Source organism: Eucyclogobius newberryi, unplaced genomic scaffold, assembly GCF_026437365.1.
Source record: "Eucyclogobius newberryi isolate DKJ021-1_F unplaced genomic scaffold, fEucNew1.0.hap1 SCAF_8, whole genome shotgun sequence".
NCBI classification, from domain to species: Eukaryota; Metazoa; Chordata; class Actinopteri; order Gobiiformes; family Gobiidae; genus Eucyclogobius; species Eucyclogobius newberryi.
In genome coordinates, this window is record NW_027316500.1 from 36,601,905 (window position 1) to 36,627,959 (window position 26,055).

Here is a 26,055-nt window from a genome sequence, read left to right on the forward strand (position 1 = left end):
GCTCTTCCTCACAAACACACAGGGGGCGCTCTTCCTCTCACACACACAGGGGGCGCTCTTCCTCTCACACACACACAGGGGGCGCTCTTCCTCTCAGACACACATCGGGCGCTCTTCCTCTCACACACACAGGGGGCGCTCTTCCTCTCACACACACAGGGGGCGCTCTTCCTCTCACACACACACAGGGGGCGCTCTTCCTCTCACACACAAAGGGGGCGCTCTTCCTCTCACACACACACAGGGGGCGCTCTTCCTCTCACACACACAGGGGGCGCTCTTCCTCTCACACACACACAGGGGGCGCTCTTCCTCTCACACACACAGGGGGCACTCTTCCTCTCACACACACAGGGGGCGCTCTTCCTCTAACACACACACAGGGGGCGCTCTTCCTCTAACACACACACAGGGGGCGCTCTTCCTCACACACACACACAGGGGGCGCTCTTCCTCTCACACACACACAGGGGGCGCTCTTCCTCTCACACACACACAGGGGGCGCTCTTCCTCACACACACACACACAGGGGGCGCTCTTCCTCTCACACACACACATCGGGCGCTCTTCCTCTCACACACACATGGGGCGCTCTTCCTCTCACACACACACAGGGGGCGCTCTTCCTCTCACACACACAGGGGGCGCTCTTCCTCTAACACACACACAGGGGGCGCTCTTCCTCTCACACACACAGGGGGCGCTCTTCCTCTAACACACACACAGGGGGCGCTCTTCCTCTCACACACACACAGGGGGCGCTCTTCCTCACACACACAGGGGGCGCTCTTCCTCACACACACACAGGGGGCGCTCTTCCTCACACACACACACAGGGGGCGCTCTTCCTCTCACACACACAGGGGGCGCTCTTCCTCACACACACACACACAGGGGGCGCTCTTCCTCTCTCACACACACAGGGGGCGCTCTTCCTCTCACACACACACATCGGGCGCTCTTCCTCTCACACACACATCGGGCGCTCTTCCTCACACACACACACACACAGGGGGCGCTCTTCCTCTCACACACACAGGGGGCGCTCTTCCTCTCACACACACACACAGGGGGCGCTCTTCCTCTCTCACACACACACAGGGGGCGCTCTTCCTCTCACACACACAGGGGGCGCTCTTCCTCTCATACACACACAGGGGGCGCTCTTCCTCTCACACACACAGGGGGCGCTCTTCCTCTCACACACACAGGGGGCGCTCTTCCTCTCACACACACAGGGGGCGCTCTTCCTCACACACACACACACACAGGGGGCGCTCTTCCTCACACACACACACACACAGGGGGCGCTCTTCCTGACACACACACACAGGGGGCGCTCTTCCTCTCACACACACACAGGGGGCGCTCTTCCTCTCACACACACACAGGGGGCGCTCTTCCTCTCACACACACACAGGGGGCGCTCTTCCTCTCTCACACACACAGGGGGCGCTCTTCCTCTCACACACACACAGGGGGCGCTCTTCCTCACACACACACAGGGGGCGCTCTTCCTCTCACACACACACAGGGGGCGCTCTTCCTCACACACACACAGGGGGCGCTCTTCCTCACACACACAGGGGGCGCTCTTCCTCTCACACACACAGGGGGCGCTCTTCCTCTCACACACACACAGGGGGTGCTCTTCCTCTCACACACACAGGGGGCGCTCTTCCTCACACACACACACAGGGGGCGCTCTTCCTCTCACACACACACAGGGGGCGCTCTTCCTCACACACACACACAGGGGGCGCTCTTCCTCTCACACACACACAGGGGGCGCTCTTCCTCTCACACACACACAGGGGGCGCTCTTCATCTCACACACACACAGGGGGCGCTCTTCCTCTCACACACACACAGGGGGCGCTCTTCCTCTCACACACACACAGGGGGCGCTCTTCCTCTCACACACACACAGGGGGCGCTCTTCCTCTCACACACACACAGGGGGCGCTCTTCCTCTCACACACACACAGGGGGCGCTCTTCATCTCACACACACACAGGGGGCGCTCTTCCTCACACACACAGGGGGCGCTCTTCCTCACACACACACACACACAGGGGGCGCTCTTCCTCACACACACAGGGGGCGCTCTTCCTCTCTCACACACACAGGGGGCGCTCTTCCTCTCACACACACAGGGGGCGCTCTTCCTCTCACACACACACAGGGGGCGCTCTTCCTCACACACACACACACACACAGGGGGCGCTCTTCCTCTCACACACACACAGGGGGCGCTCTTCCTCTCACACACACACAGGGGGCGCTCTTCCTCTCACACACACACAGGGGGCGCTCTTCCTCTCACACACACACAGGGGGCGCTCTTCCTCTCCCACACAGGGGGCGCTCTTCCTCTCACACACACAGGGGGCGCTCTTCCTCTCACACACACACAGGGGGCGCTCTTCATCTCACACACACACAGGGGGCGCTCTTCCTCACACACACAGGGGGCGCTCTTCCTCACACACACACACACAGGGGGCGCTCTTCCTCACACACACAGGGGGCGCTCTTCCTCTCACACACACACAGGGGGCGCTCTTCCTCTCTCACACACACAGGGGGCGCTCTTCCTCTCACACACACAGGGGGCGCTCTTCCTCTCACACACACACAGGGGGCGCTCTTCCTCTCACACACACAGGGGGCGCTCTTCCTCTCTCACTCACACAGGGGGCGCTCTTCCTCTCACACACACAGGGGGCGCTCTTCCTCACACACACACACAGGGGGCGCTCTTCCTCTCACGGACACAGGGGGCGCTCTTCCTCACACGCACACAGGGGGCGCTCTTCCTCTCACACACACACAGGGGGCGCTCTTCCTCTCACACACACAGGGGGCGCTCTTCCTCACACACACACAGGGGGCGCTCTTCCTCTCACACACACACAGGGGGCGCTCTTCTTCTCACACACACACAGGGGGTGCTCTTCCTCTCACACACACACAGGGGGCGCTCTTCCTCTCACACACAGGGGGCGCTCTTCCACTCACACACAGGGGGCGCTCTTCCTCTCACACACACAGGGGGCGCTCTTCCTCTCACACACACAGGGGGCGCTCTTCCTCTCACACACAGGGGGCGCTCTTCCTCTCACACACACAGGGGGCGCTCTTCCTCTCACACACACACAGGGGGCGCTCTTCCTCACTCACACACACAGGGGGCGCTCTTCCTCTCACACATACACAGGGGGCGCTCTTCCTCACTCACACACACAGGGGGCGCTCTTCCTCTCACACACACACAGGGGGCGCTCTTCCTCTCACACACACACAGGGGGCGCTCTTCCTCACTCACACACACAGGGGGCGCTCTTCCTCTCACACACACAGGGGGCGCTCTTCCTCTCACACACACACAGGGGGCGCTCTTCCTCTCACACACACACAGGGGGCGCTCTTCCTCTCACACACACAGGGGGCGCTCTTCCTCTCACACACACAGGGGGCGCTCTTCCTCTCACACACACATCGGGCGCTCTTCCTCTCACACACAGGGGGCGCTCTTCCTCTCACACACACATCGGGCGCTCTTCCTCTCACACACACATCGGGTGCTCTTCCTCTCACACACACACAGGGGGCGCTCTTCCTCTCACACACACACAGGGGGCGCTCTTCCTCTCACACACACATCGGGCACTCTTCCTCTCACACACACTGGGGCGCTCTTCTTCTCTCACACACAGGGGGCGCTCTTCCTCACACACACACACATCGGGCGCACACACAGGGGGCGCTCTTCCTCACACACACACAGGGGGCGCTCTTCCTCTCACAGACACATCGGGCGCTCTTTCTCTCACACACACACAGGGGGCGCTCTTCCTCACACACACACAGGGGGCGCTCTTCCTCACACACACACACAGGGGGCGCTCTTCCTCTCACACACACACAGGGGGCGCTCTTCCTCACACACACACAGGGGGCGCTCTTCCTCTCACACACACACAGGGGGCGCTCTTCCTCTCACACACACAGGGGGCGCTCTTCCTCTCACACACACACAGGGGGCGCTCTTCCTCACTCACACAAACAGGGGGCGCTCTTCCTCTCACACACACACAGGGGGCGCTCTTCCTCACAAACACACAGGGGGCGCTCTTCCTCTCACACACACAGGGGGCGCTCTTCCTCTCACACACACACAGGGGGCGCTCTTCCTCTCAGACACACATCGGGCGCTCTTCCTCTCACACACACAGGGGGCGCTCTTCCTCTCACACACACAGGGGGCGCTCTTCCTCTCACACACACACAGGGGGCGCTCTTCCTCTCACACACAAAGGGGGCGCTCTTCCTCTCACACACACACAGGGGGCGCTCTTCCTCTCACACACACAGGGGGCGCTCTTCCTCTCACACACACACAGGGGGCGCTCTTCCTCTCACACACACAGGGGGCGCTCTTCCTCTCACACACACAGGGGGCGCTCTTCCTCACACACACACACAGGGGGCGCTCTTCCTCTCACACACACACAGGGGGCGCTCTTCCTCTCACACACACACAGGGGGCGCTCTTCCTCACACACACACACAGGGGGCGCTCTTCCTCTCACACACATCGGGCGCTCTTCCTCTCACACACACATGGGGCGCTCTTCCTCTCACACACACACAGGGGGCGCTCTTCCTCTCACACACACAGGGGGCGCTCTTCCTCTAACACACACACAGGGGGCGCTCTTCCTCTCACACACACAGGGGGCGCTCTTCCTCTAACACACACACAGGGGGCGCTCTTCCTCTCACACACACACAGGGGGCGCTCTTCCTCACACACACAGGGGGCGCTCTTCCTCACACACACACAGGGGGCGCTCTTCCTCACACACACACACAGGGGGCGCTCTTCCTCTCACACACACAGGGGGCGCTCTTCCTCTCACACACACATCGGGCGCTCTTCCTCACACACACACACACACAGGGGGCGCTCTTCCTCTCACACACACAGGGGGCGCTCTTCCTCTCACACACACACAGGGGGCGCTCTTCCTCTCACACACACAGGGGGCGCTCTTCCTCTCACACACACAGGGGGCGCTCTTCCTCTCACACACACAGGGGGCGCTCTTCCTCTCACACACACAGGGGGCGCTCTTCCTCTCACACACAGGGGGCGCTCTTCCTCTCACACACACAGGGGGCGCTCTTCCTCTCTCACACACAGGGGGCGCTCTTCCTCTCACACACACAGGGGGCGCTCTTCCTCTCACACACACAGGGGGCGCTCTTCCTCTCACACACACAGGGGGCGCTCTTGCTCTCACACACACACAGGGGGCGCTCTTCCTCACACACACACACAGGGGGCGCTCTTCCTCTCACACACACACATCGGGCGCTCTTCCTCTCACAGACACATCGGGCGCTCTTCCTCTCACACACACATGGGGCGCTCTTCCTCACACACACACAGGGGGCGCTCTTCCTCACACACACACACAGGGGGCGCTCTTCCTCTAACACACACACAGGGGGCGCTCTTCCTCTCACACACACAGGGGGCGCTCTTCCTCTCACACACACAGGGGGCGCTCTTCCTCTCTCACACACAGGGGGCGCTCTTCCTCTCTCACACACAGGGGGCGCTCTTCCTCTAACACACACACAGGGGGCGCTCTTCCTCTCACACACACACAGGGGGCGCTCTTCCTCTCACACACACAGGGGGCGCTCTTCCTCTCACACACACACAGGGGGCGCTCTTCCTCACACACACACAGGGGGCGCTCTTCCTCTCACACACACACAGGGGGCGCTCTTCCTCACACACACACAGGGGGCGCTCTTCCTCACACACACAGGGGGCGCTCTTCCTCTCACACACACAGGGGGCGCTCTTCCTCTCACACACACACAGGGGGTGCTCTTCCTCTCACACACACAGGGGGCGCTCTTCCTCACACACACACACAGGGGGCGCTCTTCCTCTCACACACACACAGGGGGCGCTCTTCCTCTCACACACACACAGGGGGCGCTCTTCCTCACACACACAGGGGGCGCTCTTCCTCACACACACACACAGGGGGCGCTCTTCCTCTCACACACACACAGGGGGCGCTCTTCATCTCACACACACACAGGGGGCGCTCTTCCTCACACACACAGGGGGCGCTCTTCCTCACACACACACAGGGGGCGCTCTTCCTCTCACACACACAGGGGGCGCTCTTCCTCTCACACACACAGGGGGCGCTCTTGCTCTCACACACACACAGGGGGCGCTCTTCCTCACACACACACACAGGGGGCGCTCTTCCTCTCTCACACACACAGGGGGCGCTCTTCCTCTCACACACACAGGGGGCGCTCTTCCTCTCACACACACACAGGGGGCGCTCTTCCTCACACACACACACACACACAGGGGGCGCTCTTCCTCTCACACACACACAGGGGGCGCTCTTCCTCTCACACACACACAGGGGGCGCTCTTCCTCTCACACACACACAGGGGGCGCTCTTCCTCTCACACACAGGGGGCGCTCTTCCTCTCACACACACAGGGGGCGCTCTTCCTCTCACACACACACGGGGCGCTCTTCCTCTCACACACACACAGGGGGCGCTCAAGAATTACAAACAAGTCTGAGTTTGTCTTAAACATTTATTTTTCAGTCCGACTTTGACAGGAAAGCTTCACATATAAACCCTGCCCCTTTCACATGCTGGCCCCGCCCACCCGTAAACGTGTGAGCATCCAATTAGAGAAACCCATCACGGTCACATGGTCAAAGCTCTGACCAATGACAATCGGACATTCACTCGAAGCGCCACCCACATCAGATTTTAACTCTGCCCTCTGAAAAGGTTTAGTGCTGCTTTAGTCCTGCTTTAGTCCTGGTTTAGTTCTGCTTTAGTCCTGGTTTAGTTCTGCTTTAGTCCTGGTTTAGTCCTGGTTTAGTCCTGGTTTAGTCCTACTTTAGTCCTGCTTTAGTCCTGGTTTAGTTCTGCTTTAGTCCTGGTTTAGTCCTGGTTTAGACCTGGTTTAGTCCTACTTTAGTCCTGCTTTAGTCCTGGTTTAGTTCTGCTTTAGTCCTGGTTTAGTCCTGGTTTAGTTCTGCTTTAGTCCTGGTTTAGTCCTGCTTTAGACCTGGGTTAGTTCTGCTTTAGTCCTGGTTTAGTTCTGCTTTAGTCCTGGTTTAGTCCTGGTTTAGTCCTGGTTTAGTCCTGGTTTAGTCCTGCTTTAGTCCTGGTTTAGTTCTGCTTTAGTCCTGGTTTAGTCCTGGTTTAGTCCTGGTTTAGTCCTGGTTTAGTCCTGGTTTAGTTCTGCTTTAGACCTGGGTTAGTTCTGCTTTAGTCCTGGTTTAGTCCTGGTTTAGTTCTGCTTTAGTCCTGGTTTAGTCCTGGTTTAGTCCTGGTTTAGTCCTGGTTTAGTCCTGGTTTAGTTCTGCTTTAGACCTGGGTTAGTTCTGCTTTAGTCCTGGTTTAGTCCTGGTTTAGTTCTGCTTTAGTCCTGGACGATGGTCATATTCTGGAGTCAGTGCTTTGTGGTCTACATTGACCATCTCTGGACACTACTTTTCATGGTGCATTGTGGGACATATGGACGGCACTGAAATGGCATGAGCCTCAGTGTCCTCTGTAGGACAGTGTCCTCTGTAGGACAGTCAGACGCGGGCGGCCATGTTTGAACTGGGCGTGGTCAGTGATCGTTAGCATTAGCATTAGTGTGACTGAAGAATAAACTTTTAGATGGGGTTTTGTCAGGACTAAAGCAGGACTAAACCAGGACTAAAGCAGGACTAAAGTAGGACTAAACCAGGTCTAAAGCAGGACTAAACCAGGACTAAAGCAGGACTAAACCAGGACTAAAGCAGAACTAAACCAGGACTAAAGCAGGACTAAAGCAGGACTAAAGCAGGACTAAAGTAGGTCTAAACCAGGACTAAACCAGGACTAAAGCAGAACTAAACCAGGTCTAAAGCAGGACTAAACCAGGACTAAAGCAGGACTAAACCAGGACTAAAGCAGAACTAAACCAGGACTAAAGCAGGACTAAAGCAGGACTAAAGCAGGACTAAAGTAGGTCTAAACCAGGACTAAAGCAGGACTAAAGTAGGTCTAAACCAGGACTAAAGCAGGTCTAAAGCAGAGGTGGGCGGAGCCTTTATGACATTCCATAGAAACAAGTTTGACATAAAACACTTGTTTTTAAAAATCCAAAATACACAGAATGAAAAGAAATAAAAACAGTGAATAAAACAAGTCTTTTCACCGAGTCACATGATCAGGATGCAGCGCTCCGATTGGCTGCTGGTACACAATGCATTCTGGGAAATGCAGTCCACTTCACAAACCACAGGACTTGACACAGTTCTGCAGAGATGAGCTTAACGGCACCCGACGAGAGGCTTTCTGGTTCTGGTTCTGAGGGGGTGGGGTTTAAGAAGGGGGCGTCGCAGGGGGCGTCGGCTCCAGACTGTCCTTCAAACTCACCGTGTCTGAGGTGGGCGGGGTCAGCTCAGAGGGAGGCGGGGTCAACTCCGGCTCAGTTTCCCCGTTGGCTGTTGGAGGGGCGGGTGACGGGGCAAAAGACTTGGGGGCGGGGCCTGTTCCGCTCTCGACCAATCGCCACTGCAGGATGCTCATGTCTTTTCCTCCAGTGGAGATCAGGTGACTGTCGCTGTGCAGGAAGCTCACGTTAGTCACATGACTGCTGTGGGCGCTGTACTTGTGACTGGGGGCCTGAGGAGACACAGAGACCGGGGTGAGACCAGCGGGGTGAGAGCGGGAGGGAGAGAGAGAGGAGGAGACAGGTGGTGCCAGGGCAATAATCTCACACTTTTTATTCTTCATAAATCTGTTTGTTGTGGGCGTGAGCCAAAGGAAAGTGACATTCTCAAAGTTTCAAGCTCCTCCCCCAGCGTTACCATGGAGATCATCTCACTAATACATGATACAATGCTTAAAAGAGCTACAATGAGGCCAATAAGCATACTTTTATATTATTTAATCCATTTGAGACAAATATATTTTATTTTTAAATGAATGAATATAATTAAAAAAAAATAATCATTCATTAAAAGCTGCAGCTCGAGCTGTGGCAGAGAAACCCCGGCCTGGGAGGAGCCAAGGAGGAGGAGCCATGGAGGAGGAGCCAGGGAGAAGGAGCCAGGGAGGAGGAGCCAGGGAGGAGGAGCCAGGGAGAAGGAGCCAGGGAGGAGGAGCCAGGGAGGAGGAGCCAGGGAGGAGGAGCCAGGGAGGAGGAGCCAGGGAGAAGGAGCCAGGGAGGAGGAGCCAGGGAGGAGGAGCCAGGGAGGAGGAAGCAGTGCTTCACCAACACTGTTTATGATGCGGGTGGAGACCTGCTGACCTCTGACCTCGACTGGGAGGTCGTGGGACGCTGGAAGGACTTTGAGGACGTCCTTAATCCCACAGTCACGTCTTCTGAAGAGGAAGCAGAGACTGAGGACTCAGGGGCCGACTCATCACCCGAGCTGAAGTCACTGAGGGTGTTGGCTCCTCGGTGGCTTCTCGGTGGTTCCAGGATGAGATCCTGAGGACCTAAAGTCTCTGGATGTTGTAGGACTGTCCCCGACACGTCTCTAGAACAGGGCGTGGCTGTCGGGGACAGTGTCTCTGGCAGACCGGGGTGGTGGTCCCTCTGTTCCAGAAGGAGGACCAGAGGGCGTGTCCCACCTACAGAGGGATCACACTCCTCAGCCTCCCAAAAGGTCTATTCCAGGTCCTGGAGGAGAATCTGACCCATAGAACCTCAGATTCAGGAGGTGCAGGTTTAGGTCCTGGTGGTGCAACACTGGAACAGCTCTAGACTCTCCACCAGGGGGCGCCAGGGCTCATGGGAGTTTGCACAGTCACATGTGCTTTGTGGATCTGGAGAAGGCTTTGGACCGTGTCCTTCGGGGTGTCCTTTGGGGGGTGCTCCAGGGCTGTCCCTGTCTGACAGGAGCAGGAGCTGTGGTCACTGCAGTGAGTCAGACCTGATCCCAGTGCATGAGGGACTCCTCAGGGCTGCGCTTTGTCACCGGTTCAGTTCATAGTTTTTATGGACAGAATTTCTAGGCGCAGTCAGAGGGTGTGGTCAGGGGTCGGAGGGTGTGGTCAGGGGTCAGAGAGTGTGGTCAGGGGTCGGAGGGTGTGGTCAGGGGTCGAAGGGTGTGGTCAGGGGTCAGAGGGTGTGGTCAGGGGTCGGAGGGTGTGGTCAGGGGTCAGAGGGTGTGGTCAGGGGTTGGAGGGTGTGGTCAGGGGTCAGAGGGTGTGGTCAGGGCTCGGAGGGTGTGGTCAGGGGTCAGAGGGTGTGGTCAGGGGTCGAAGGGTGTGGTCAGGGGTCAGAGGGTGTGGTCAGGGCTCGGAGGGTGTGGTCAGGGCTCGGAGGGTGTGGTCAGGGGTCAGAGGGTGTGGTCAGGGGTCGAAGGGTGTGGTCAGGGGTCAGAGGGTGTGGTCAGGGCTCGGAGGGTGTGGTCAGGGGTCAGAGGGTGTGGTCAGGGGTCGGAGGGTGTGGTCAGGGGTCGGAGGGTGTGGTCAGGGGTCAGAGGGTGTGGTCAGGGGTCGGAGGGTGTGGTCAGGGGTCGGAGGGTGTGGTCAGGGGTCAGAGGGTGTGGTCAGGGGTCAGAGGGTGTGGTCAGGGGTCAGAGGGTGTGGTCAGGGGTCAGAGGGTGTGATCAGGGGTCAGAGGGTGTGGTCAGGGGTCGGAGGGTGTCCGGTTTGGGGACCACAGGATCTCATCTCTGCTGTTTACAGACGATGTTGTCCTGATGTCTCCATCAAACCTGGACCTGCAGCTGCACTGGGACGAGAGGGAAGCGTCTGGGATGAGTATCAGCTCCAAATCAGAGGTCATGGTTCTCAACTGGAAAAAGGTGTCTTGCCCTCTCCGGGTTGGTGGAGGGTCCTTGTTCTCTCCAGGTGGGTGGAGAGTCATTGTTCTCTCCAGGTTGGTGGAGAGTCATTGTTCTCTCCAGGTGGGTGGAGAGTCATTGTTCTCTCCAGGTGGGTGGAGGGTCCTTGTTCTCTCCAGGTGGGTGGAGGGTCCTTGTTCTCTCCAGGTGGGTGGGGTGTCCTTGCCCCAAGTGGAGGAGTTCAAGTATCTCGGGGTCTTGTTCACGAGTGAGTGAAGGATGGAGCGTGTGATTGACAGTTGGAGCGTGTGATTGACAGTTGGATCGATGCAGCAGCTGCATCGATTGTTGTGGTGAAGAAGGAGCTGAGTCCAAAGACAAAGCTCTGGTTTTACCGGTCACTCTACGTTCTGACCTCACCTATGGTCATGAGCTTTAATGACCCAAAGAACAAGATCACAGATACAAGCGGTCGAAATGAGTTTCCTCCGCCGGGTGGCTGGGCGCTCACTTAGAGAAAGGGGGAGGAGCTCGGCCACACGGGGGGAGCTCGGAGTAGAGCCGCTGCTCCTCCAGCATCTGTTCCGGAGCCTCCTGGGCGCCTCCCTCGGGAGGTGTTCCGGGCATGTCTCACTGGGAAGAGGCCCCGGGGAAGACCCAGGACACGCTGGAGGGACTATGTCTCTCGGCTGGCCTGGGAACACCTTGGGATCCCCGCCTTGGGATCCCCCCTCCAAAGCGGTGGAAAATGGATGGATGAATGAATATGCAGCAATAAAGGAAGTTATTGTTATATAAATATGTTCTTTCTTTTTACTGATAATCATAAGATGGTGATATTTTTCCTCATGATCATCGTTCTGCTGCTATTATAAACGTGTCCACATCATTGTTTTTCTCACAAACTGAGAAAACGTCACCCTGAAGTGTGAGTTTAGAGGAGCAGGACTATCTGAGATCTGAACCAGGAGGTTCTCAGTTCTTACCTTTGGGGTGCAGCACGGGTACGAGAACAGATGAACTTTGCAGAAGTCGTCAGCCAGAGCCACGACTCTGCGATTGTGAGATCGAACCAGAGCGTTTATGTCAGTGCCATCGGAGCCTTCGGGCCAAACGCCTGGAACAAAGACAGAGTTAGAGCTGCAGGGGGCGTGACAGAGCTGCAGAGGGCGTGACAGAGCTGCAGGGGGCGTGACAGAGCTGCAGGAGGGCGTGACAGAGCTGCAGGGGGCGTGACAGAGCTGCAGGGTGCGTGACAGAGCTGCAGGGGGCGTGACAGAGCTGCAGGAGGGCGTGACAGAGCTGCAGGGGGCGTGACAGAGCTGCAGGGGGCGTGACAGAGCTGCAGGAGGGCGTGACAGAGCTGCAGGAGGGCGTGACAGAGCTGCAGGGGGCGTGACAGAGCTGCAGAGGGCGTGACAGAGCTGCAGGGGGCGTGACAGAGCTGCAGGAGGGCGTGACAGAGCTGCAGGGGGCGTGACAGAGCTGCAGGGGGCGTGACAGAGCTGCAGGAGGGCGTGACAGAGCTGCAGGGGGCGTGACAGAGCTGCAGGGGGCGTGACAGAGCTGCAGGAGGGGCGTGACAGAGCTGCAGGGGGCGTGACAGAGCTGCAGGAGGGGCGTGACAGAGCTGCAGGGGGCGTGACAGAGCTTCAGGAGGGGCGTGACAGAGCTGCAGGAGGGGCGTGACAGAGCTGCAGAGGGCGTGACAGAGCTGCAGGGGGCGTGACAAAACTGCAGGGGGCGTGACAGAGCTGCAGGGGGCGTGACAGAGCTGCAGGGGGCGTGACAGAACTGCAGGGGGCGTGACAGAGCTGCAGGGGGCGTGACAGAGGGGGCGTGACAGAACTGCAGGAGGGCGTGACAGAGCTGCAGGGGGCGTGACAGAGCTGCAGAGGGCGTGACAGAGCTGCAGGGGGCGTGACAAAACTGCAGGGGGCGTGACAGAGCTGCAGGGGGCGTGACAGAGCTGCAGGGGGCGTGACAGAACTGCAGGGGGCGTGACAGAGCTGCAGGGGGCGTGACAGAGGGGGCGTGACAGAACTGCAGGAGGGCGTGACAGAGCTGCAGGGGGCGTGACAGAGCTGCAGAGGGCGTGACAGAGCTGCAGGGGGCGTGACAGAGCTGCAGGGGGCGTGACAGAGCTGCAGGGGGCGTGACAGAGGGGGCGTGACAGAGCTGCAGGGGGCGTGACAGAGCTGCAGGGGGCGTGACAGAGCTGCAGGGGGCGTGACAGAGCTGCAGGAGGGGTGTGACAGAGCTGCAGGGGGCGTGACAGAGCTGCAGGGGGCGTGACAGAGCAGCAGAGGGCGTGACAGAGCTGCAGGAGGGGCGTGACAGAGCTGCAGGGGGCGTGACAGAGCAGCAGGGGGCGTGACAGAGCTGCAGGGGGCGTGACAGAGCTGCAGGAGGGGCGTGACAGAGCTGCAGGAGGGGCGTGACAGAGCTGCAGGAGGGGCGTGACAGAGCTGCAGGAGGGGCGTGACAGAGCAGCAGGGGGCGTGACAGAGCTGCAGAGGGCGTGACAGAGCTGCAGGGGGCGTGACAGAGCAGCAGTAGTAGTATTAAACTACCACTGTAGTAGTAAATGTAGTAGTATTTGTAGTAGTAAATGTAGAAGTATTTGTAGTAGTACTTGTAGTAGTATTTGTAGTAGTACTTGTAGTAGTACTTGTAGTAGTACTTGTAGTAGTATTTGTAGTAGTACTTGTAGTAGTAAATGTAGTAGTATTTGTAGTAGTACTTGTAGTAGTATTTGTAGTAGTACTTGTAGTAGTATTTGTAGTAGTATTTTAGTAGTAAATGTAGTAGTATTTGTAGTAGTACTTGTAGTAGTATTTGTAGTAGTACTTGTAGTAGTATTTGTAGTAGTATTTTAGTAGTAAATGTAGTAGTATTTGTAGTAGTACTTGTAGTAGTATTTGTAGTAGTATTTGTAGTAACACTGACCGAAGACGTGGAATCCCAGGACGCAGGTGTACGTGGCCCACTCAGTGTCTTTACAGTCGGAGCGATTCTTGATCTGAGAACAGCCGTTTACCACGTCCCCTGAACGCAACACAACAACGTCACAAAAACAACACAATACAACGTCACAACAACACCACCATCACAACAACGCAACAATAACGCAACAACACAACAATGTCTCAACAACATCACAAAAACAACAACAACACCTCCTCTGAACTCTTCTGAACTCCTCTGAGGAGCTTATATTATAATATATATATATATATATATATATATATATATATATATATATATATGAATATATTATATATATGTATAAAATATACATATATAAATATAAATATATATATATATATATAAATGAATATATAATATATGTATTATATATATATATAACATATAATATATATATATATATATTATTTATATGTATAAAATATACATATATAAATACATATATTTATATATATAAAATATATATATAAATGAATATATAATATATGTATTATATAAATATATATTATATATATTTATAAAATATATATATATATAAATAAATATATATAGGATGAGTAGGGTGTATTTGACGTGTGCACTTACAGTAGAGGATCTCGTAGTCTCCAGAGTTGGACATGATGAAGCTGTTGTCTGGAGACCAGTCCAAGTGAGTGATGTAACTTGAATGTCCCTGAGTCAGACGAGACGCGAGACAATTATGACGAGACAAAAGACACGTTATAAACTCTATGTTTAGATATAGTGAGGCTCGAATTTAGGATTCAAATGATCTTCACACTTTTCCTGTTTATTTTGATTATTTCTCAGATTAAAGTGTCTCTAAATCTCTTCAGCCATGTCACCATCGAGTCCTCGCTCTCTAATCCAGGCTTTATTCTGACAGAACAGACTCTAAACTCTAATCCTGTCCTATGATTAGAGTTTAGAGTCTGTTCTGTCAGAGTAAAGCCTGGATTAGAGTTTAGAGTCTGTAGCAGCTCTAATTTACACATACAATATCAAGTGTTTAGTGAAGCCCATGTACTAAAATCAGAACAGTATTTGCAGTATTTGTAGTACTCACAGAGCACTTGTTGTAGCGGCTGTACTTGCGTCCATTCTCAGATACTGTGTACAAGTAGATGAAGTTATCGTGAGAGCCAACGGCCAACAGGCTGCCGTCTGCAACAGAGCATCATGGGAAATGAGTTGGACCAGAGCATCATGGGAAATGAGTTGGACCAGAGCATCATGGGAAATGAGTTACACCAGAGCATCATGGGAAATGAGTTACACCAGAGCATCATGGGAAATGAGTTACACCAGAGCATCATGGGAAATGAGTTACTGCCATTAAAAGTAACAACAACAGTGGAAATGATTTAAGCATTATTTCTATAATTTCTACAATTTCTAAATGGGAGAACGTGCATAATTGCACTTATCATATAATTTTTCTAAATTAAACAAAGAACCTTGCTCAGGAGAACCGAGCTGGAGGATACTTACCCACAGAGAACCTCATGACTGACAGCTGCTCGTTCCCGTCAGTGTGAATGGCCACGAGGTCAGTGCTCTCAGCGTCCAAAACGTACCACCTGAGAGAACACGAGAGAACACATGAAAGAACACACGAGAGAACACATGAAAGAACCATGAGAGAACACGAGAGAACACATGAAAGAACACATGAAAGAACACATGAAAGAACACATGAGAGAACACATGAAAGAACAACATGAAAGAACGCATGAGAGAACGCATGAGAGAACGCATGAGAGAACGCATGAAAGAACGCATGAAAGAACACATGAAAGAACACATAGAGAACACATGAGAGAACACATGAAAGAACAACATGAAAGAACGCATGAGAGAACGCATGAGAGAACGCATGAAAGAACACAAGAGAGAACACATGAGAACACAAGAGAGAACACATGAAAGAACACAAGAGAGAACACATGAGAGAACACATGAAAGAACACATGAGAAAACGCATGAGAACGCATGAGAGAACGCATGAAAGAACACATGAAAGAACACATAGAGAACACATGAGAGAACACATGAGAGAACAACATGAAAGAACCATGAGAGAACGCATGAGAGAACGCATGAGAGAACGCATGAAAGAACACATGAAAGAACACAAGAGAGAACACATGAGAGAACACATGAGAGAACACATGAAAGAACACAAGAGAGAACACATGAAAGAACACATGAATGAACACATAAAAGAACACATGAGAGAAAACATGAGAGAACACATGAAAGAACACATGAGAGAAAACATGAGAGAACACATGAATGAACACATGAGAGAACACATGAGAGAACACATGAATGAACACATGAATGAACACATGAAAGAACACATGAGAGAAAACATGAGAGAACACATGAAAGAACACATGAATGAACACATAAAAGAACACATGAGAGAACACATGAGAGAACACATGAGAGAAAACATGAGAGAACACATGAATGAACACATGAGAGAACACATGAATGAACACAAGAGAGAACACAAGAGAGAACACATGAAAGAACACATGAGAAAACAAGAGAGAACACATGAGAGAACACATGAAAGAACACATGAAAGAACACATGAGAGAACGCATGAGAGAACACATGAAAAAACACATGAGAGAACACAAGAGAGAACACATGAGAGAACACATGAAAGAACACATGAGAGAACACATGAGAGAACACAAGAGAGAACACATGAAAGAACACATGAAAGAACACATGAGAGAACACATGAAAGAACACATGAGAGAACACATGAAAGAACACATGAATGAACACATGAGAGAACACATGAAAGAACACATGAAAGAAGACATGAGAGAACACATGGAAGAACACATGAGAGAACACATGAAAGAACACATGAAAGAACACATGAATGAACACATGAAAGAACACAAGAGAGAACACAAGAGAGAACACATGAAAGAACACATGAGAAAACAAGAGAGAACACATGAGAGAACACATGAAAAAACACATGAGAGAACACATGAAAGAACACATGAAAGAACACATGAGAGAACACATGAGAGAACACAAGAGAGAACACATGAAAGAACACATGAAAGAACACATGAGAGAACACATGAAAGAACACATGAGAGAACACATGAAAGAACACATGAATGAACACATGAGAGAACACATGAAAGAACACATGAGAGAACACATGAGAGAACACATGAGAGAACACAAGAGAGAACACATGAAAGAACACATGAAAGAACACATGAGAGAACACATGAAAGAACACATGAGAGAACACATGAAAGAACACATGAATGAACACATGAGAGAACACATGAAAGAACACATGAGAGAACACATGAGAGAACACATGAGAGAACACAAGAGAGAACACATGAAAGAACACATGAGAGAACACATGAAAGAACACATGAGAGAACACATGAAAGAACACATGAATGAACACATGAGAGAACACATGAAAGAACACATGAGAGAACACATGAAAGAACACATGAGAGAACACATGAAAGAACACATGAATGAACACATGAGAGAACACATGAAAGAACACATGAGAGAACACATGAAAGAACACATGAATGAACACATGAGAGAACACATGAAAGAACACATGAGAGAACACATGAAAGAACACATGAGAGAACACATGAAAGAACACATGAGAGAACACATGAAAGAACACATGAAAGAACACATGAAAGAACACAAGAGAGAACACATGAGAGAACACATGAGAGAACACATGAAAGAACACATGAAAGAACACATGAAAGAACACATGAAAGAACACATGAGAGAACACATGAAAGAACACAAGAGAGAACACATGAGAGAACACATGAAAGAACACATGAAAGAACACATGAAAGAACACATGAGAGAACACATGAGAGAACGCATGAGAGAACACATGAATGAACACATGAAAGAACACATGAAAGAACACATGAAAGAACACAAGAGAGAACACATGAGAGAACACATGAAAGAACACATGAATGAACACATGAAAGAACACATGAAAGAACACATGAAAGAACACATGAGAGAACGCATGAGAGAACGCATGAAAGAACGCATGAAAGAACACATGAAAGAACACAAGAGAGAACACATGAGAGAACACATGAGAGAACACATGAAAGAACACATGAGAGAAAACATGAGAGAACACATGAAAGAACACAAGAGAGAACGCATGAGAGAACACATGAAAGAACACAAGAGAGAACACATCTTCTGTTCATTTCGATCCACATTTGCAGCATGAGCTGCTCTGACTAGGGTCAGTTTAATCTCAAATATGATCATAATTATAAACAAAGACGTCCATCAGAAAGTGTAAAGTCCGTCTGTGTAACACAAATGTCTGTGTAACACAAATGTCTGTGTTACACAAATGTCTGTGTTACACAAATGTCTGTGTTACACAAATGTCTGTTTCACAAATGTCTGTGTTACACAAATGTCTGTGTTACACAAATGTCTGTGTTACACAAATGTCTGTTTCACAAATGTCTGTGTTACACAAATGTCTGTGTTACACAAATGTCTGTGTTACACAAATGTCTGTGTTACACAAATGTCTGTGTAACACAAATGTCTGTGTTACACAAATGTCTGTGTTACACAAATGTCTGTTACATAAATGTCTGTTACACAAATGTCTGTGTTACACAAATGTCTGTGTTACACAAATGTCTGTTACACAAATGTCTGTTTCACAAATGTCTGTGTTACACAAATGTCTGTTTCACAAATGTCTGTGTAACACAAATGTCTGTGTTACACAAATGTCTGTGTTACACAAATGTCTGTTACATAAATGTCTGTTACACAAATGTCTGTGTTACACAAATGTCTGTGTTACACAAATGTCTGTGTTACACAAATGTCTGTAACACAAATGTGTGTTACACAAATGTCTGTGTAACACAAATGTCTGTGTTACACAAATGTCTGTAACACAAATGTCTGTGTTACACAAATGTCTGTAACACAAATGTGTGTTACACAAATGTCTGTGTTACACAAATGTCTGTAACACAAATGTCTGTGTAACACAAATGTCTGTACCACAAATGTCTGTGTTACACAAATATCTGTGTTACACAAATGTCCGTGTACTTTGTGTTTTAGAGTGGGTTTAGTCCAGACAAACCAGAGAAACAACTACAGCTTTAGTAAAATCTCTATTAATGATTATCTCAATAATCAAGAACAATAACTAAAATGGTCTGGGCCGTCTATTAACAGTAGACGTACATGTAATTGCAGTAGTAGTACATATGTATTTGCAGTAGTAGTACACGTATTTGCAGTAGTACATGTATTTGCAGTAGTACATGTATTTGCAGTAGTAGTACATGTATTTGCAGTAGTAGTACATGTATTTGCAGTAGTAGTACATGTATTTGCAGTAGTACATGTATTTGCAGTAGTAGTACATGTATTTGCAGTAGTAGTACATGTATTTGCAGTAGTAGTACTCACTTCCCAGAGTGTGTCCCGATGGTCACCACAGCTCCACTGGGATGGAAGTCTGCGCAGTGTCCGTGCTCCTGAAGAAGAGAGTCCAGTTACCTCAGATGCCCTCCCTCACCTCCAGACTGCCTCAGATGCCCTCCCTCACCTCCAGTTACCTCAGATGCCCTCCCTCACCTCCAGACTGCCTGAGATGCCCTCCCTCACCTCCAGTTGCCTCAGATGCCCTCCCTCACCTCCAGACTGCCTGAGATGCCCTCCCTCACCTCCAGTTACCTCAGATGCCCTCCCTCACCTCCAGTTGCCTCAGATGCCCTCCCTCACCTCCAGACTGCCTCAGATGCCCTCCCTCACCTCCAGTTGCCTCAGATGCCCTCCCTCACCTCCAGTTGCCTCAGATGCCCTCCCTCACCTCCAGACTGCCTCAGATGCCCTCCCTCACCTCCAGACTGCCTCAGATGCCCTCCCTCACCTCCAGACTGCCTCAGATGCCCTCCCTCACCTCCAGTTACCTCAGATGCCCTCCCTCACCTCCAGTTACCTCAGATGCCCTCCCTCACCTCCAGTTACCTCAGATGCCCTCCCTCACCTCCAGTTACCTCAGATGCCCTCCCTCACCTCCAGTTACCTCAGATGCCCTCCCTCACCTCCAGTTACCTCAGATGCCCTCCCTCACCTCCAGTTACCTCAGATGCCCTCCCTCACCTCCAGTTACCTCAGATGCCCTCCCTCACCTCCAGTTACCTCAGATGCCCTCCCTCACCTCCAGTTACCTCAGATGCCCTCCCTCACCTCCAGACTGCGACTCCACTTGAGGCGGTGCTGGTCTGAGTCCCAGAGACACACGAGTCGGTCTTGAGCACAGGTCAGGAACAAGTCTCTGCTCGGGTGAGACGCCAGGCCCCAGAGCTCGTCTGTGTGGCCCTGAAAAAAAAAACAGAAAGTCCTGGTTTAGTCCTGGTTTAGACCTGGTTTAGTCCCTGGTTTAGTCCTGGTTTAGTACCTGGTTTAGTCCTGGTTTAGTCCTGGTATAGTCCTGGTTTAGACCTGGTTTAGTCCTGGTTTAGTCCTGGTTTAGTCCAGGTTTAGTCCTGGTTTAGTCCTGGTTTAGTCCAGGTTTAGTACCTGGTTTAGTCCTGGTTTAGTCCTGGTTTAGTCCTGGTTTAGTCCTGGTTTAGTCCCTGGTTTGGTTCCTGGTTTAGTTCCTGGTTTAGTCCTGGTTTAGTACCTGGTTTAGTCCTGGTTTAGACCTGGTTTAGTCCTGGTTTAGTCCTGGTTTAGTACCCGGTTTAGTCCCGGTTTAGTACCTGGTTTAGTCCTGGTTTAGTCCTGGTTTAGTACCTGGTTTAGTCCTGGTTTAGACCTGGTTTAGACCTGGTTTGGTCCTGGTTTGGTCCTGCTTTAGTCCTGGTTTAGTCCTGGTTTAGTACCTGGTTTAGTCCTGGTTTAGTGCCTGGTTTAGTCCTGGTTTAGTCCTGGTTTAGACCTGGTTTAGACCTGGTTTAGTCCTGGTTTAGTACCTGGTTTAGTCCTGGTTTAGTCCTGGTTTAGTCCTGGTTTAGTACCTGGTTTAGTCCTGGTTTAGTACCTGGTTTAGTCCTGGTTTAGTCCTGGTTTAGACCTGGTTTAGTCCTGGTTTAGTCCTGGTTTAGACCTGGTTTAGTCCTGGTTTAGTCCTGGTTTAGTCCTGGTTTAGTCCTGGTTTAGACCTGGTTTAGTCCTGGTTTAGTCCTGCTTTAGTCCTGGTTTAGTCCTGGTTTAGTCCTGGTTTAGTCCTGGTTTAGTACCTGGTTTAGTACCTGGTTTAGTCCTTGTTTAGTCCTGGTTTAGTACTGGTTTAGTCCTGGTTTAGTCCCTGGTTTGGTTCCTGGTTTAGTTCCTGGTTTAGTCCTGGTTTAGTACCTGGTTTAGTCCTGGTTTAGTACCTGGTTTAGTCCTGGTTTAGTCCTGGTTTAGTCCTGGTTTAGTCCTGGTTTAGACCTGGTTTAGTCCTGGTTTAGTCCTGGTTTAGTACCCGGTTTAGACCCGGTTTAGTCCCGGTTTAGTACCTGGTTTAGTGCTGGTTTAGTCCAGGTTTAGTACCTGGTTTAGACCTGGTTTAGACCTGGTTTAGTACCTGGTTTAGTCCTGGTTTAGTCCTGGTTTAGTCCTGGTTTAGTCCTGGTTTAGTCCTGGTTTAGTACCTGGTTTAGACCTGGTTTAGACCTGGTTTTGTCCTGGTTTAGTGCCTGGTTTAGTCCTGGTTTAGACCTGGTTTAGTTCTGGTTTAGTCCTGGTTTAGTACCTGGTTTAGACCTGGTTTAGACCTGGTTTAGTCCTGGTTTAGTACCTGGTTTAGTACCTGGTTTAGTACCTGGTTTAGTACCTGGTTTAGTCCTGGTTTAGTCCTGGTTTAGACCTGGTTTAGTCCTGGTTTAGTCCTGGTTTAGTCCTGGTTTAGACCTGGTTTAGTCCTGGTTTAGTCCTGGTTTAGTCCTGGTTTAGTCCTGGTTTAGTCCTGCTTTAGTCCTGGTTTAGTCCTGGTTTAGTCCTGCTTTAGTCCTGGTTTAGTCCTGGTTTAGTCCTGGTTTAGTCCTGGTTTAGTCCTGGTTTAGTCCTGGTTTAGACCTGGTTTAGTCCTGGTTTAGTCCTGGTTTAGTCCTGGTTTAGTCCTGGTTTAGACCTGGTTTAGTACCTGGACTTCGACGCTGAATCCTTCAGTGAAAGTTCCTCTGAGGATGAAGTTCTTTGATGTTCCGACTAAAACCTTGTCTCCTTTTCCTTCGGCCACAGCACGAATGCTCCCGAAGTGATCTGGGACCTGGACACATGAGGTCAAAGGTCAGGCTTGGGTCAGGCTCGGGTCAGGCTCGTTCATAAGACTCTCGTTTAGTCTTTATTTTTCCAAACATCATGATCTTTTCTAACAAATGATAAAGGTTAATTTAGCCGTAAAAGAGTTTCCTGACCTCGATGTCCTTGTCCGGCCGCAGCTCGTGGTCCCACAGAACCACCCGACGGTCTTTAGAGCCTCCACTGAGAACAGCGCCTCCTCTGGTCAAGCTCAGACACAACACGCTGCCCTCGTGCGCCTTCACCTGACGCACGATCTGGAACGCTGAGGAAACAAGACATAAACCTCTGGAATGCTGAAGTTACCCCTGGCCTCGCCCCTCCCCCTGGGCCTCGCCCCTCCCCCTGGGCTCACCCCTCCCCCTGGCCGCGCCCCTCCCCCTGGGCTCGCCCCTCCCCCTGGGCGTCGCCCCCCCCTGGGCTCACCCCTCCCCCTGGCCTCGCCCCTCCCCCTGGCCTCGCCCCTCACCTCTCAGCCCTTTAGAAGTGGGCGTGTCGGCGCTCCTGGTCCACACCAGCAGAACTCCTCCTGAGTCGCCCGTCAGAATGTCTCCGTTCCTGAGGAACGCCACGCACTGCACGAACTTTGGCTTCTCAAATTTCTGAAGAAAATATTTCACAAGTTCAGAGCCAATGGAACAAATGATTATTATGATTATTATTCATGAACGATTAGACAGAGTTAATCTAAGATCACATTTATCATGGTTAAAGTCCCTGTTCCATAGTAGAAAAAGCTTCAGTTGTAGTCATCTGGACTCAGTTAGAAAAAATAGACGTTTCGACTCTCATCCAAGAGTCATTGTCAATAAAAGAATTTAGATCGAGAACTCCGATATTAATACTGTTCTGTGGTAAGACCCGCCCATTGGGCGGAGCCTTCCTGAAGTAGAAAGAGTTGTTTGTTTCAACAGAAACTCCCCCTTGTATCTACCGAGCCTATTCAGGATTTTAATGGGCTATTAGAATCCTCTTTGTCTTTGTGAGACCCTGGCTCAACCACCCTGAGGACCTGATTAGCATCTAAATGTCCTGGTCCTGGTCTTCTACCTTTCCAGGGGTTCAGTAACCCATTATAGATACCAGGGAGATTGAATCTTAGCCCTCCATTTCTGTTTAAAGAAGGTCTTTCTTTTTTTAACAAAAATAGCTTCCATTGTTAAAAAAGAGGCCATCAGTGCACATGGCACCAGGACACCCTAGGCCGGAGGTCAATGATCGACTTTGTTGTCGTGTCATCAGACCTCCGGCCGCGTGTCTTGGACACTCGGGTGAAGAGAGGGGCAGAGTTGTCGACCGATCACCACCTGGTGGTGAGTTGGATCCGCTGGCGGAGGAGGAAGCCGGACAGACTTGGCAGACCCAAGCGCATTGTGAGGGTCTGTTGGGAACATCTAGTGGAGCCCTCTGTCAGTAGGGTCTTCAACTCAAACCTCCGGGAGAGCTTCTCCCATGTCCCGGGGGAGGTTGGGGACATGGGAGAAGTTGTTTGTTTCAACAGAAACTCCCCCTTGTATCTCCATCCATCCATCCATCTTCTGCCGCTTTATCCGGGGCCGGGTCGCGGGGGCAGCAGTCTGAGCAGGGACTCCCAGACTTCCCTCTCCCCAGACACTTCCTCTAACTCCTCCGGGGGGATCCCGAGGCGTTCCCAGGCCAGCCGAGAGACATAGTCTCTCCAGCGTGTCCTGGGTCTTCCCCGGGGCCTCTTCCCGGTGGGACATGCCTGAAACACCTCCCGAGGGAGGCGCCCAGGAGGCATCCGAAACAGATGCCCGAGCCACCTCAGCTGGCTCCTCTCGACGTGGAGGAGCAGCGGCTCTACTCCGAGCTCCCCCCGTGTGGCCGAGCTCCTCACCTTATCTCTAAGGGAGCGCCCAGCCACCCGGCGGAGGAAACTCATTTCGACCGCTTGTATCCGCGATCTTGTTCTTTCGGTCACTACCCAAAGCTCATGACCATAGGTGAGGGTAGGAACGTAGACCGACCGGTAAATAGAGAGCTTTGCCTTTCGGCTCAGCTCCCTCTTTACCACAACGGTCCGATGCAGCGACTGCATCACTGCAGCCGCTGCACCGATCCAACTGTCGATCTCACGCTCCATCCTTCCCTCACTCGTGAACAAGACCCCGAGATACTTGAACTCCTCCACTTGGGGCAAGGACACCCCACCCACCTGGAGAGGGCAAGCCACCTTTTTCCGGTCGAGAACCATGGCCTCGGATTTGGAGCTGATTCTCATCCCAGACGCTTCACACTCGGCTGCAAACCGTCCCAGTGCATGTTGCAGGTCCGGGTTTGATGGAGCCATCAGGACAACATTGTCTGCAAACAGCAGAGATGAGATCCTGTGGTCCCCAAACCGGACACCCTCCGACCCCTGACTGCGCCTAGAAATTCTGTCCATAAAAATTATGAACAGAACCGGTGACAAAGGGCAGCCCTGAGTCCAACATGCACTGGGAACAGGTCTGACTTACTGCCGGCAATGCGAACACAGCTCCTGCTCCGGTCATACAGGGACCGGACAGCCCTGAGCAAAGGGCCCCGGACCCCGTACTCCCGGAGCACCCCCCAAAGGACACCCCGAGGGACACGGTCGAAAGCCTTCTCCAGATCCACAAAGCACATGTGGACTGGTTGGGCAAACTCCCATGAGCCCTCGAGCACCCGATGGAGGGTATAGAGCTGGTCCAGTGTTCCACGACCGGGACGAAAACCACTCTGCTCCTCCTGAATCCGAGGTTCAACTATCGGTCGGATTCTCCTCTCCAGAACCTTGGAATAGACCTTACCCGGGAGGCTGAGGAGTGTGATCCCTCTGTAGTTGGAACACACCCTCCGGTCCCCCTTCTTGAACAGAGGGACCACCACCCCGGTCTGCCAGTCCAGAGGCACGGTCCCCGAACGCCACGCGATGTTGCAGAGACGTGTCAAACAAGACAGTCCTACAACATCCAGATACTTTAGGTACTCAGGGCGGCTCTCATCCACCCCCGGAGCCCTGCCACCGAGGAGTTTGCGAACATCCTCAGTGACTTCAGCTTGGGTGATGGATGAGCCAGCTTCCGAGTCCCCGGTCTCTACTTCCTCTTCGGAAGACGTGACTGAGGGATTAAGGAGATCCTCAAAGTATTCCTTCCACCGTCCGACGACATCCCCAGTTGAGGTCAGCAGGCCTCTACCCGCACCGTAAACGGTGTTGGTGAGACACTGCTTCCCCCTCCTGAGGCGCTGGACGGTTTGCCAGAATTTCTTTGGTGCCGACCGATAGTCCTCCTCCATGGCCTCCCCGAACTCCTCCCAGGCCCGGGTTTTTGCCTCTGCGACAGCACGAGCCGCAGCTCGCTTGGCCTGCCGATACCCGTCGATGACCTCCGGAGACCTACAAGCCAGAGTGGCCTGATAGGCCTCCTTCTTCAGTCTGACGGCATCCCTTACTTCCGGTGTCCACCACCGGGTTCGGGGGTTGCCGCCACGACAGGCACCGGAGACCTTGCGACCACAACTCCGAGCAGCCGCATCAACAATGGAGGCGGAGAACATGGTCCACTCGGACTCAATGTCCCCAACCTCCCCCGGGACATGGGAGAAGCTCTCCCGGAGGTTTGAGTTGAAGACCCTACTGACAGAGGGCTCCACTAGATGTTCCCAACAGACCCTCACAATGCGCTTGGGTCTGCCAAGTCTGTCCGGCTTCCTCCTCCGCCAGCGGATCCAACTCACCACCAGGTGGTGATCGGTCGACAACTCTGCCCCTCTCTTCACCCGAGTGTCCAAGACACGCGGCCGGAGGTCTGATGACACGACAACAAAGTCGATCATTGACCTCCGGCCTAGGGTGTCCTGGTGCCATGTGCACTGATGGCCTCTTTTTTAACA

General features: G+C 52.2%; 3 protein-coding genes across 3 annotated transcripts in view; 1 reads left to right on the top strand and 2 right to left on the bottom strand.

Annotated features, from left to right (window-relative positions):
- The window catches only part of LOC140350916 (uncharacterized), a 131,011-nt gene extending 106,390 nt beyond the window's left edge, over positions 1-24,621 (bottom strand). Inside the window, exon 1 of the mRNA XM_072436497.1 lies at positions 24,617-24,621. The gene's annotated coding sequence lies outside the window, so the exon portion shown is untranslated. The remainder of the gene's footprint in view (positions 1-24,616) is intronic.
- The window catches only part of LOC140350835 (cystatin-F-like), a gene marked incomplete at its 3' end in the record, with an annotated part of 240,847 nt that overhangs the window by 116,845 nt on the left and 97,947 nt on the right, over positions 1-26,055 (top strand). The window lies entirely within an intron of this gene.
- The window catches only part of LOC140351444 (echinoderm microtubule-associated protein-like 4), a 48,918-nt gene continuing 31,057 nt past the window's right edge, over positions 8,195-26,055 (bottom strand). The window contains exons 12-22 of the mRNA XM_072437283.1: positions 22,643-22,775; positions 22,290-22,438; positions 22,016-22,141; positions 20,134-20,265; positions 19,351-19,418; positions 15,328-15,416; positions 14,903-15,000; positions 14,422-14,509; positions 13,798-13,896; positions 11,835-11,965; positions 8,195-8,734 (exon numbers count right to left, since the gene is read on the bottom strand). Of these exons, the coding sequence (XP_072293384.1) occupies positions 8,432-8,734; positions 11,835-11,965; positions 13,798-13,896; positions 14,422-14,509; positions 14,903-15,000; positions 15,328-15,416; positions 19,351-19,418; positions 20,134-20,265; positions 22,016-22,141; positions 22,290-22,438; positions 22,643-22,775 (1,416 nt within the window). The 3' untranslated portion in view covers positions 8,195-8,431. The remainder of the gene's footprint in view (positions 8,735-11,834; positions 11,966-13,797; positions 13,897-14,421; positions 14,510-14,902; positions 15,001-15,327; positions 15,417-19,350; positions 19,419-20,133; positions 20,266-22,015; positions 22,142-22,289; positions 22,439-22,642; positions 22,776-26,055) is intronic.